We start from the raw sequence: 12,419 nt of genomic DNA, 5'->3' as shown, positions 1-12,419 counted from the left end.
AGATAGAAGTATTGAACCCAGCAATCAAAGCCCTGATGAACTTTTGGGATCCTGATTACAGATGTTTTTCCTTTGGAAATCTGGACTTGTGTCCCACTGTAGAGGAGTATGGAATGTTGATGGAGTTTCCCAAACACCTGCACAAGGTTTATTTCCCTTTGAGAAGTGACAAGGTAATTCCTGAAATGTCAAAATTGCTGAAAAGTCCATATCTGAGCTAATTTTTAGAGAAGAATGCCAGCGGTTTAAAGTGGAAATTTCTGGAGGTTGAACTAGAAAGGAAAAAATCACAATATGGATCGATGCTAGAAAGAGACAGGTTAATCGCTCTGGGGATATATGGTCTTGTATTATTTCCAAGCTTAACAGGGGTTATAAGCCTAGAAGCTGCTGCTGCATTTATGGAATATGAAAATACTCATGTCAACCCTATAATTGCCATATTAGTTGAAACCTTCCTGACCCTCAACCATTTCAGGAAGACTGGGAAAGGCGCAATGAGATGTTGTACTCAGTTATTATACATCTGGATGGTAAGCCATATTGAAACCAAAAAGCCGATCTTTAATAATGTTTGGTGGTTTAACCAAAAACCTTGGAAGTTAGTAGAAGAAGAAGAATGGGGAAGCTTAGGCGATCAGGGTTGGATGAAAAAACTGCAAGAGTTACCTAGTAGCAACTTTAGTTGGAAAGCCTCTTGGGTCAAATCAGTTGATGTCTTAGTAAGTTGCAAACAAAAATGTTGGGTACCTTTAGTTGGGATCACAGGTTATGTCAGCTATGCTCCGACCTTGGTGATAAGACAATTAGGCGGCATACAACACATCCCAAGAACTGTGGGACTCGCTGAATTTTCCGGGTTTTTCAAGGAACAATCCGCGCTAGAAGTTCTTGAAACTATCAAACAAGATTAGAGCCACTTGACTTTAATTCGAAAGGAGTCTGAAAGGTTGAGAGACCCCAGCTCAAGTGAAGGATATGAAAAGTGGAGGAATTTGACCCCGACTATCACTCCTAGAATGCCATGTTCTGAAGACGGGCCTTCACGAATTATAGAAGGGTCATTCAAAAGAAAAAAGGTTAGTAATGAGGAGGACCTTATGGGGCAATTAGAAAGGCTCCAAATAGAATTGGGAAAGAGTAAGGTAGATAAAACAACATTAGAAATGATGATGATGGAAGGAGACAAAAGCAGAGTATTTCTAAACAAACAACTCGAATCTAGAGATGCAAAAATAATGATGTTGGAGCTGCAACTGAGCAAAGGAAAGGCTGTAATGGAAGAGTTCGAGAAAGAGAGGGGAACACTAATTTTGGATTGGATGCAGAGCAGCTCTTAATTAGAAGCATTAAAGGCCGACTTTAGTGACTATCAAGAAAATGTTGAATACAATCAGGATAAATTCTTGCACGTTCAAGCAGAGTTGATGGACCGAATCGAGAAGTATGATGAGTTAAACAAGATGGGGCCTTGACCCATCTTTTGTGAAATATATCTTATAGAGTAGGGTTAAGTCTACCAAAGCAACAACTTGAGCAAAACTACCCTTAATAAGGAACGTGACAAAGGAGTCCATACCCATTACGCAAGCGAAATGTTGGCCATCGATCGTTTTTGAAAAACAAGCTCACATTACATATGCATCATGCATTGTTCATTATCATACATTCATTTACATTTTTCCATGCACTCCAGATTGTGAAACATAGGTCCCCCATCCAAGGTCCACTATACTAGGCTAAGATCAAGAATAGAGAACAAAGAGAGGGTCGTCCTAGAATCCCGCTACCAAAGTGAATTGGAATCCGTGAGAAATGAAGTTTCCCGGATGACCAATCTGCTTAAGCAACTTATAAGAGCCAAGAACGGGGAGGAAACGTCTACCCAACCACCAAAAGGAAAACCGCCAGCTCATGTCCCTGAGGTATCTCAGAACTTGGGGGCAGATTCAGTAACGGAGCAACACTTTACACCTGCCATTCCCATCCAGCCCACTCAAGCTCACATCACCATAGATTTAACAGCGGATGGGCCTTCTGATAATAGGTCCACTGGTTTTATGAACGATGACAAGATATCCGCTTTGGAAGAAAGGTTAAGAGCAGTTGAGGGAAATGATTGGTTTAACCCCATGCGAGCTTCTGAAGTATGCTTGGTACCAAACATCATGGTACCAAAAGATTTTAGGATACTGGAGTTTATAAAGTACACTGGGTTGGAATGCCCAAACACTCACCTTCGATCCTATTGCAACAAGATGGATGAGGTGATCAATGACGATAAGTTGCTGATCTACTTTTTCCAAGACAATCTAGCGGGGTCTGCACTAAGCTGGTACATAAGGTTGGATAATGCCAAAATCAAGAAATGGAAGGATTTAGTGGAAGCTTTCCTTAAACAGTATAAGTTCAACTTGGAAATTGCTCTGGATCGAACGAGCCTTATGTCAATGGAAAAGAGAAGCCAAGAGTTAGTAAGGGCTTATGCGCAAAGATGGAGGGATGAGGCAACACATGTTAACCCCCTTTGATAGAGATGGAGATGGTGACTTTGTTCGCCAATACCTTCAAGGCACCTTACTACGAGCATTTAATGGGCAGCTCATCTCAGCATTTCTATGATGTTGTACGCGTGGCAGAAAGAATAGAGCAAGGGATTAAAGCTGGGTGCATAGCGGAGCCTTTAGAGAAGAAAGGTTTTATTGGAAGGAAAAGGGAAGGTGATGTTAACAACTTGGAAGGTGGGTACAAAGGCAAAAAGGTAAATTACCAAAACCCACAAATGCCTACCCATCAATTCGCCAACATGAACTTTACCAAACCTTTTAACACCAATCGAACAAATCACCAGCCAAACAACCACCAAAGGCCATATACAGGACACACTTCGGGGCAGCTCCCTCCACTACCCATGCCTTTAAAAGACTTCTACGCTAAACTGCTGAGCATTAGACAGATAGCTCCGATCCTTCTACCACCAATCCAACCGCCTTTTCCAATATGGTACAAACCAGAATTAACTTGCGAATACCATGTTAGTAATTCGGGGCATGGAATTGAAACTTGTTACGCTTTTAAAAGGAGATTGTTAGAGCTTATCAAGAGGGGGTGGGTATCTTTCAAAGACATGCCCAACATCAATTCAAATCCATTGCCTAATTATACCACAAGTAATAATGGAGTGGGCATGATAGAAGTTGGGAATCAAGGCAAGGTGTTGAAGGTGTCCATGAAGAAGTTATACGACATGTTGGTACAATCAGGATTTCTAGAGATAAATGTTGAAAGCCATTTGGAGGGATGTGACTATTGTGAGTTCCATGGTAGAGAGGGACATCATATTGAGGATTGCATCGAGTTTCGCGAGAGGATTGCGAAAATGATGATAATGGGAGAGTTGAGGATCGAACCCATGAAGGGTAGTCGTGAGGTGAGTATGATGGAAGGTAATGATAAGACTTCAGGAGTATGTAGGGTCCAACCAACAGCTAATGGGCCCCCAAAGTTAATCTTGGCTAAACCTTCCTACACAAAAGGAAGTCACAATGCCATGCCTTATAATTATAGTTATGCCTCCAACATTCAAACCCCTCTTCCTTTGTTCCAAACTGAGATCAGTGGGTTAACTCGGAGTGGCCGATGCTTCACACCCGAGGAGTTGAGGAAAACAAAAGGCAAAGAAGTGATAGATCTTGATAAAGCACTAGAAGTTAATAAGTCAGTAACTGAAGAGGAGTTGAATGAATTTTTGAAGTTGATAAAGCATAGCGAATATTGCATAGTAGATCAATTAAAAAAGACTCCAGCAAGGATTTCCCTTATGTCCTTGATACTTAGCTCTGAGCCATATCGAAACGCTTTGCAAAAGGTATTGAATGAGGCGTATGTGCCCCAAGACATTGAACAGAAAACCATGGAGCATCTGGTGGGGAGAATTCATGCAACTAATTACCTGTACTTCACAGCTGATGAGCTTGATGCTGAAGGTACCAGACATAACAAGACCTTATACATTACTGTTAGGTACAAGGATTGCTTCATAGGAAAGGTGCTCGTCGATAATGGCTCGGCTCTTAACGTGTTGCCAAAGCACATGCTGGAAGAAATGTCAATTAATGAATCTCATATGAAGCCGAGTACTATGTTGGCCAGAGCATATGACGGCTCACCTAGGCCAATAATTGGGACTTTAGAAGTGGAGCTATATGTGGGGCCACAAATGTTCTTAGTGACCTTTCAAGTTATGGATATCCACCCTTCCTATAGTATGTTGTTAGGAACACCTTGGATTCATGCGGTTGGGGCGGTAACTTCATCATTACATCAATGCTTGAAGTATATCATGAATGGGATGTTGGTAACTATCAAAGCTGAGGAGACAGTATCCATAATGAAGAATGTGGCCATACCTTTCATCGAGGTGGAGGATCGCTAGGATAACAATATCCATGCTTTTGAGATTGTGAACACTGACTGGGTGCCTGAGAATACAGTACTAAGAAGGCCAAGGATCTCAAAAGCAGCAAGGATGGCAACTCAATGCTTCTTGGAATGCGGGATCCCATTTCAGTATAACCCTATCACTGGGGTACCAGAAAGGGTTAATCCGATAAAGATGAAAGGTGTTGATCAAAGATTTGGACTGGGGTATAAACCTAAAAAAATGGATCATCGGTGGGCTGCTGGTCGAAGAAGGGAAAAAAGAATGGCTAGGATTGAAGGAAGAGAGCCTGAAGAAGAAAAGCTTGAAATCCCTCCCCTTAGAGTGTCGTTCCCAAAAGCTGCATATCTAATGCAACCCGATGAAGGAGCAGAAAGCCTTGGTCAAGAACTGTCAAAAATGAGCACAAACACCTTGGAGGAGAATAAGGTGGAAAGAGGTGGCATGAAGACGGTAGCAGGAAAGAAAGATGAAGCACTACCACAACTAACTATCCACACTTTGGAAGAAGTCTCTACTAAGACCTTTGTACGAAAGCTGGCCGAAGGTGAGAAGTTTCAAAACTGGGTGGCTCAAGAAGCCCCAATAGTATTTAAAATGTAAACCAACTTTGTTTGCCTTAACATGCTTTTGTCATTGCTTTTGTTTGCTTTATTTTCCCTGGTTGACAATCGAGGCTCATGATGTCAATCAGATTTTGTCATTGTCATTGAGCCCACCTTTGTTTTAAATAATGAGATCATGCGTTTTCTAAATTTATCTTTTTATTCGTGCATTTACACCAAACACTTTCCACTTTCAGGAACTATGAAAGTGGATCTTCCACAACATCACATACACTTAGTGTCGATACACAACGTCGGGCGACGGCTCCCGCTTTTTTGTTTTATTTAACAAAAAGGGTTTTTTTCTCGATTGGGGGAAACAAAGATTTTATTGGAGTCGCCATCTAGTAATTTGAGGGAACTAGAAATCCCAAATTAGACACTGGTCCCAGAGATTCGGGTACGGGGTTAGTTATGATTAAGGGAAGGTAGACACCACCCTTAAAACATCCTTTCAATAGAAAGGTTACCCTTACTTGTGTGTTTTCTATTTGATTCAAATGCGATTATATTTTGGGCTTATTTGTAAAGTTTTTAATGATTAATGTCGGTCCCTAAAAATAGGAGACACATTAAAAATGACATCAGTCCCTAAAAATTAGGAGACTCGTCTAAAATATTGATGTTTGTCCCTAAAAAGGAGAATTACGTATGGGTTACCAAAAGAAATAATGGATATAATCCATTATATTTTGGGTTTATTGGTAACTTGTTTTTTTAAAAACGGTTAACGTCGGTCCCTAAAAATAGGAGACGCGTTAAAACTGACATCAGTCCCTAAAAATTAGGAGACTTGTCGACTTTGTTTTTTTGTATTTTTTTTACAACATGCAAGAAAATTTACAAGCATTTATATATAAAAAATATCAAAAATACCAGTTGAAACCCAAAAAATTACCTGAGTGTCAATGTATAGGTAAAGAACTGAAATACCCTCGGATTTCTCGAAAAATTACAAAAATGCCACTGGCGGCGCGTGTGGCACACGCGCGGTTACTGTGGGCGGCGGCGAGATTTCCCGGCGAGATTTCTGTCCAACCGACGGTCGATCCTGGTAGATCTGAGGACGAGGATTCTGATGGAGGTGGTATCGTCGGTCGTTGATGGCTGACGAAGGAGAATCGACGACTTGAAGCTTCGGTGGCCGCCGACAATCGCGACCCTTTTCCGGCCAACTGAGGCGGCGAAATCAATGAAAACCACCGGGGGTTTTCTTTACATCAAGGGAGAAAACTTTCTGTGGTGGTGCGGAAGCTGGAGACGGCCGGAGATGGGAGATCGGGGGAGAGAGAGAGAGTCGCCGGCGAGAGGAGAGAGAGACTCTAAGCTGTGCTATGGTGTGAACGCGCGCATGGTTCACCGGTGCATCTGAAGGCTGTGAACCGTTGGATCTCCTTTGAACTGATCTTGCGGCTGCGATTGGCTGGATCTGGAAGTTGATCGGACGGTCCGGATGAGAGGAGCCGATCTGGTGTGTCGCGGTGCACCGAACGCTCGTTACACCGGATGACGTGGCGCAACGGATCTAAAGGAGAATTGTTTTAAGGGCTGAGATTGATTTGGGTTTTAATTTGGTGTGGTAAGCTCTATTGTACCCTATTAAATCAACGGTTCAGATCTAAACACTCTAGATCTAACGGTTAGGATATATTTGGTATTTTTCAAATTGTTTTTTTTGAAAATCAATATCCTACTCGCATGAAGAAATAGTGAAAAAAACGTGAATAGTAAAGATTTTTTCTTTGTTCTTTTTCCCCTTTTCTTTTTTTTTTCTTCCTTCTTCTTCCCGCTCTCGTGGCTATTTATAGCCAATGAGTAGGGGACAAATCACATCCACCTTTCATCTACCCCAAATAAAAAAAATATATTAACATAACTACTACATGCATAATTGAACTGCTCCGTTGAAAAAAATACTTTGAATTATTGATTTTTTGTTTTATTATATATAATAATAAATATTTATATAGATAAAATTAAAACTCAAATCAGTATTAGAAAAAGCCCGACTTAACCGCTAAAAATCAATTTTAATTACCGAAAATTATGTTGAAACACTGAGAGAAAAAAAACTTCTGATGGGTATCAACCCAGTGAACCGGGTTTTGGTCGAAAATGATGGTTTTTGACCCGAAACAGCCCGAAACTCAGTTTTTACCCTGGTCGACATGGTTTGACCCGTATTGACCCGGTGGACTTGGTTTTGGTCAAAAATGACGGTTTTGACCCGAAACGGCCCGAAACTCATTTTTTACCCTGGTCGACATGGTTTGACCCGTATTGACCCGGTGGACTCGGTTTTGACCCAAAATGACGGTTTTGACCCGAAACGGCCCGAAACTCATTTTTTACCCTGGTCGACATGGTTTGACCCGTATTGACCCGGTGGACTCGGTTTTGACAAAAAATGACGGTTTTGACCCGAAACGGCCAGAAACTCATTTTTTACCCTGATCGACATGGTTTGACCCGTATTGACCCGGTGGACTCGGTTTTGATGGAAAGATGCGGTTGACTTGAGAAAAGTATATTTTTGAATTTTTAAACTTTTTTCTTAATTTTTTTGGATTTTTATAAATAGTAATAGAAATAAAAATAACATTCGAGAAAATCTTGGTGGATCCAAAATTGGGTTACAACAGTTGCCCCCTCTTTACAATGCTTACGGTGCAAAGGCATTGGAAAATTCATTTTCTTTTGACTTTGCATAGTAAGTTTTGCAAAGAAAAACGATGGTAGTGTTGCATAGATTTTCAGTTGGTCTAATTCTTATGGGCGACCTGCCCAAGTGAAAAACATGAAAGTGTTTTCAATATTGATCTTGTGAAATACATGAAAGTGACTTCAGATTAATGTTGTGAAATACATGAAATGATTTCAGCAATGGTTTTGTGAAATACATGAAAGAGATTTCAAAATTGATTTTTTTTTTGTGTGTGAAATACATAAAAGTGATTTCAACCTTAGTCTTGTGAAATACATGAAAGTGATTTCAAAAATTGATTTTTTTGTGAAATACATGAAAGTGATTTGAACATTGGTCTAATTGTTCCAGGCGACCTGCCCGATGATAAAATGCGAGGAAACTCGCAAGTGGTCTAATTGTTCCAGGCGACCTGCCCGATGATAAAATGCGAAGAAACTCGCAAGTGGTCTAATTGTTCCAGGCGACCTGCCCGATGGTGAAAATACGAGGAAACTCGCAAGTGGTCTAATTATTCCAGGCGACCTGCCCGATGGTGAAAATGCGAGGAAACTCGCAAGTGGTCTAATTGAAAATACTTGAAAGTGATTTCAATATAATTTTGTGAAATACATGAAAGTGATTTCAGCAATGAGCTTCAGAGTTGATGAAAAAATTCTAAAGGAAGTCATACCTGTATGGTTGAAATCTGATTTGTAAATCGATCTCAAAGATGATGAAATCTTCTCAAGAAAGTCTTGTATGTACGGTTGGGATGTGATTTGTAATTGGATCCCAAAGACGAGGAAAGCTTCTCAAAAAAGTCTTGTATGTACGGTTGAGATCTGATTTGTAAATCTCAAAAATGAGGAAAGCTTCTCAAGGAAGTCATGTATGTACGGTTGAGATCTGATTTGTAAATCTCAAAAATGAGGAAAGCTTCTCAAGGAAGTCATGTATGTACGGTTGAGATCTGATTTGTAAATCTCAAAAATGAGGAAAGCTTCTCAAGGAAGTCATGTATGTATGGTTGGGATTTGATTTGTGGATCCCAATAATGAGGAAAGCTTCTCAAGAAAGTCTTGTATGTACGGTTGAGATTCAATTTGTGGATCCCAAAAATGAGGAAAGCTTCCCAAGAAAGTACTGTATGTACAGTTGAGATTTGAGCTGCCGTTCAAAATGATGGTAGGAGTAAATTCCTTATAAATCACGCAGTATTTGGCAAAAGACATCATCAACTTCTTGCATTTTCAATACTCTCAAAGTTCTTAACTTTTGAAGCTTTAATCATGTCTTCCTCTTCTTCCAATGCTAACCCAAACCCTGTTCCTGCAGCAGTAGAGCCTGCAGTTTGGCGTACTACCTTTGAAGTGAATGGTCGTCCGGTTACAATAGAGGATACTGTAATGGACAATGAAGATATTGCTGTAGCCGTGGCTAGAGACATGATCCTTCCTCGTGATGAAATAATGCTAGCTGCCAGGACCGATATTGAAGCGGTGAATCAGTCACTTGCTCTCAGTATCAGAGCTACTTCGTCTTTGGTGAACGTTGCAGAGCGTCTTCATGCCAGAAGACTTGAGTTGAATACTCAGGTTCTTGATCTCCAACATCAGATCGAGAATTTAAGGAATAGACTTCGTGATGAGAGACGTCACAGAAACAACTTGGAGAGGAGAAACCAAGAGTTAAATACACGTGTTGACTTTTGGAGGGACTATGTTAACACACGACACCTTGAGTTCGAGGAAGAGATGGAGCGTATGCATAAACAATTTGAGGAATTCCGAGGCATGATTAACCATCAAGATGAAAATATCCCTGATCGTCCTCGCACTGTTTAGCATTTGTACTTGTAAACCCCTTTTCCATGAATAAAAATCCATCTTTCTTGTCTTTATTTATGAATTTTGCTTTTGTGGAATTGCCATATTTGATGTGATTTACAAGAACTTCAATTCATGTGAGTCTCGTTGGATCCCAGTGGGAATTTTGTTTCGTGAAATATCTGCAAAACAAATATGCAATGCTCGTGAAGTTAGATGATATGCAATGCATCTTACCTGTTTTTGAAATATAGGTTCCCCCTCTTTGATGCTTCATCGTCATAGGGTGGCTTTGTTTGCATTCCAAAACCTTATTTGTTTTTCAATGCATTGGCTCATTCATGTGCTAGCCATCCGCTCAGTTGTAAATGCAGTGCCCATCTTGGGCTGTCCGTGATGATTACTGCTCTCGCTGTTTATCAAGCTTGACAATGCCCCCAAGTGTGGTGTTGCTTGATTTATCATTAAGAAGCTTAACAAAATCGTTCATCTCCTGGATTCTTTCAAGAATTGTTCTCTGATTGATTGTGCGCATCGTGCCAACACCTATCAAGATTGTCAATCAGTTATGAACTCACTTCCAGTTGACACATACCCTTCAAGTATATGCAGTCATCCATTTTCATGGAACTGTCATGTCATTCAGACCTTCATTTCATACTTTGCAGTAAAAATCTCATCGTTGTATGCTCAGTTTCTTTCTCAATAAGTTCTTCTCAACTCATCTAACCAGATTGTGAAAAGAAATGCATCTACCTCATTAATGATGTCGCTTTTATCACCCATACTCATGTGGTGTAGTGCACATTGACTTCAAATCAGATGGTTCCACGGTCAGTCTAGGTGGGTGCGGTGCATTCTCCCAACATTCATTCAAAGGCAATCATGTGATAATATCTTTCAATAGTCATAGCCATATTAGAGACGATAAACCAAGATGAAGATATGAAGATGTCTTTTAGGTACATCCTTGTTCTCAATTGTTGTCGGGGTTTACTGGATCATAAACTGTTCTTGAACATCATTGCCCTTAATTGATCTGAATATTCTCATTCACTGATTATCATTCTTTGATCCATCATTTGATCATCTTTGCCCCCTAGCTGATTTAAATACTGTTTGTTTTCCTTTTTGAAGGTCATTGTATTGCCCCCAGCAGTGTCGAGGAGAATTGATGTCATTTCTGTCAGGAATTTGCAAACTCGGTCGATGTTTTCCTTGTTTGAAAATCTTTCTTATTTTGAAATCAAATCTCACATTTCAAAGATCATGTCAATTCAAGTCTGATTGTTGAAATGAAATCAGAGAGATGTCAATTTTTGAAAGTATTTTTGGAAATCAAGCTTTGTTGGTCAAAGATCCAACACACGCTATTCAATGTAGTCCTTTGATTGTCTTGTATTTTAGAGAAAAGAAATTGACTCGTTGTAAGATTAAAATGGCTTTTTCCATGGTTCTTTGTATCCATTTTAACTCTAATTTTGGGTATATCTTTTGATTGTTTGTGATGAGGTGACCTTTTATGAATTTCAAGAAAAACAAGGTACCCGATCAAAATTTGAGGCTTAATCAAGAAAGATTGTTTCTTTTTCTTAGCACCAATTTTATCAGTATGCATAATAATCAGTAGCTTGATTCATGAAGTCACGACCTGTATGAAACAACTCTTCAAGCTTTGAGATCGCCATTTATCGGTTCAAATTGCTTACTTGATTAAAAAGGACTTTCTAAAGCACGTAATGTAGGCTATGGTTCCTGGCTATGAAAGAAAGGAATTTCACAATCTCAAAAGGTGTTTGAGGGTTTCAAGAACTTAGGATCACCATTAATTACTCATCAATCTCTTTTCCTCACGTTGTCTTTGTAGAGATAGTGACATATAACCTTGTTAATCTCAAAAATCAATATTTGTTTAACATAGGTCATAACCCAAATCCAACTTTTCTTTGATGAATAGCCAATCTAAACTTTTGAGGATTATAGAGGCTTTACCATAGACACACCGAAAGACATAACGCTTGATTTTTCGTGTTAACTTTTGGTATTTGTTGTGTCTTTATCAATCTTTGGCTTTCTTCTTCTAGCCCTTTCTCAATTATTGGACTTTTGTTCTAAGCCTTTCCTTTATCCATCGACTCTAACATTGTCTTCGTCTTTTCTAGGAAAAGACTCTCATTGCCCCCAGTGTGGGGTGTGATCCTAGTCAGGGTTTTTTTATGAAAGAAATATTCTATCAGCTCAAAATGGGACTGCAAGGGATATATATTTCAAGAATTGTGAAAGGATGAAACAAAAATGGCCTTTTCTTATTTCAAGCAAGGTCGGTTAGAACCGATAAATTTTGACCTCATCCAATGTAATGGTTTAGACTTGTACGAATCATAATTCATGAGTCCATAACTACTGAATCCACTATATGTCATTATGCATACTGCTAAAACTTAGCTATATGGTATATGGTTCAATTTCATGTGTGAGCTCAAAAGTTTCTTGGTCACCTCATGTCATTTCAACAAGCATCGAGTCATTCAAGCAAAATAATTTTAATCTTCAGGATTGACTAATCTTAAACGCATGTTGGAACTTGATCAAAATATTTTGTAAATAACCTTTGAAAGAAACATCTCATGCGTTCAGAACAACAAAGGGACAAAGAAAAGACATGTTTCGTTAAAAGATGAGATGTGATCCCAAAATAAAATGCAGAATGACAAAACTCATAACAAAAAGGATCGACAGTTTAACACTCTTCTTGGACCAGCTTTTCTGGCAATATCTGTGTTTTGCCAAGCATTTCGATCACTTGTCAATCTGAGGATGTTGAGGTGACAATATGGCCGATGATGTCATTTTTCACAAAC

At 39.5% G+C, this 12,419-nt stretch overlaps 1 protein-coding gene across 1 annotated transcript; it reads left to right on the top strand.

Annotated features, from left to right (window-relative positions):
- Positions 1-2,536: 2,536 nt before the first annotated feature.
- Positions 2,537-4,435, top strand: LOC133689502 (uncharacterized). Its single transcript, XM_062109358.1, has one exon. It carries the CDS (start codon positions 2,537-2,539, stop codon positions 4,433-4,435), a length of 1,899 nt encoding a protein of 632 aa, XP_061965342.1.
- Positions 4,436-12,419: the final 7,984 nt, after the last annotated feature.

Source organism: Populus nigra, chromosome 3 (assembly GCF_951802175.1).
Source record: "Populus nigra chromosome 3, ddPopNigr1.1, whole genome shotgun sequence".
Taxonomy (NCBI): Eukaryota; Viridiplantae; Streptophyta; class Magnoliopsida; order Malpighiales; family Salicaceae; genus Populus; species Populus nigra.
Note: the sequence above shows the minus strand (reverse complement) of the source record. Positions and strands in the feature narration are given on the sequence as shown.

Coding starts and splice junctions, on each gene's coding strand:
- LOC133689502 (XM_062109358.1), top strand. CDS start 2,537: ATGGAGATGGTGACTTTGTTCGCCAATACCTTCAAGGCACCTTACTAC.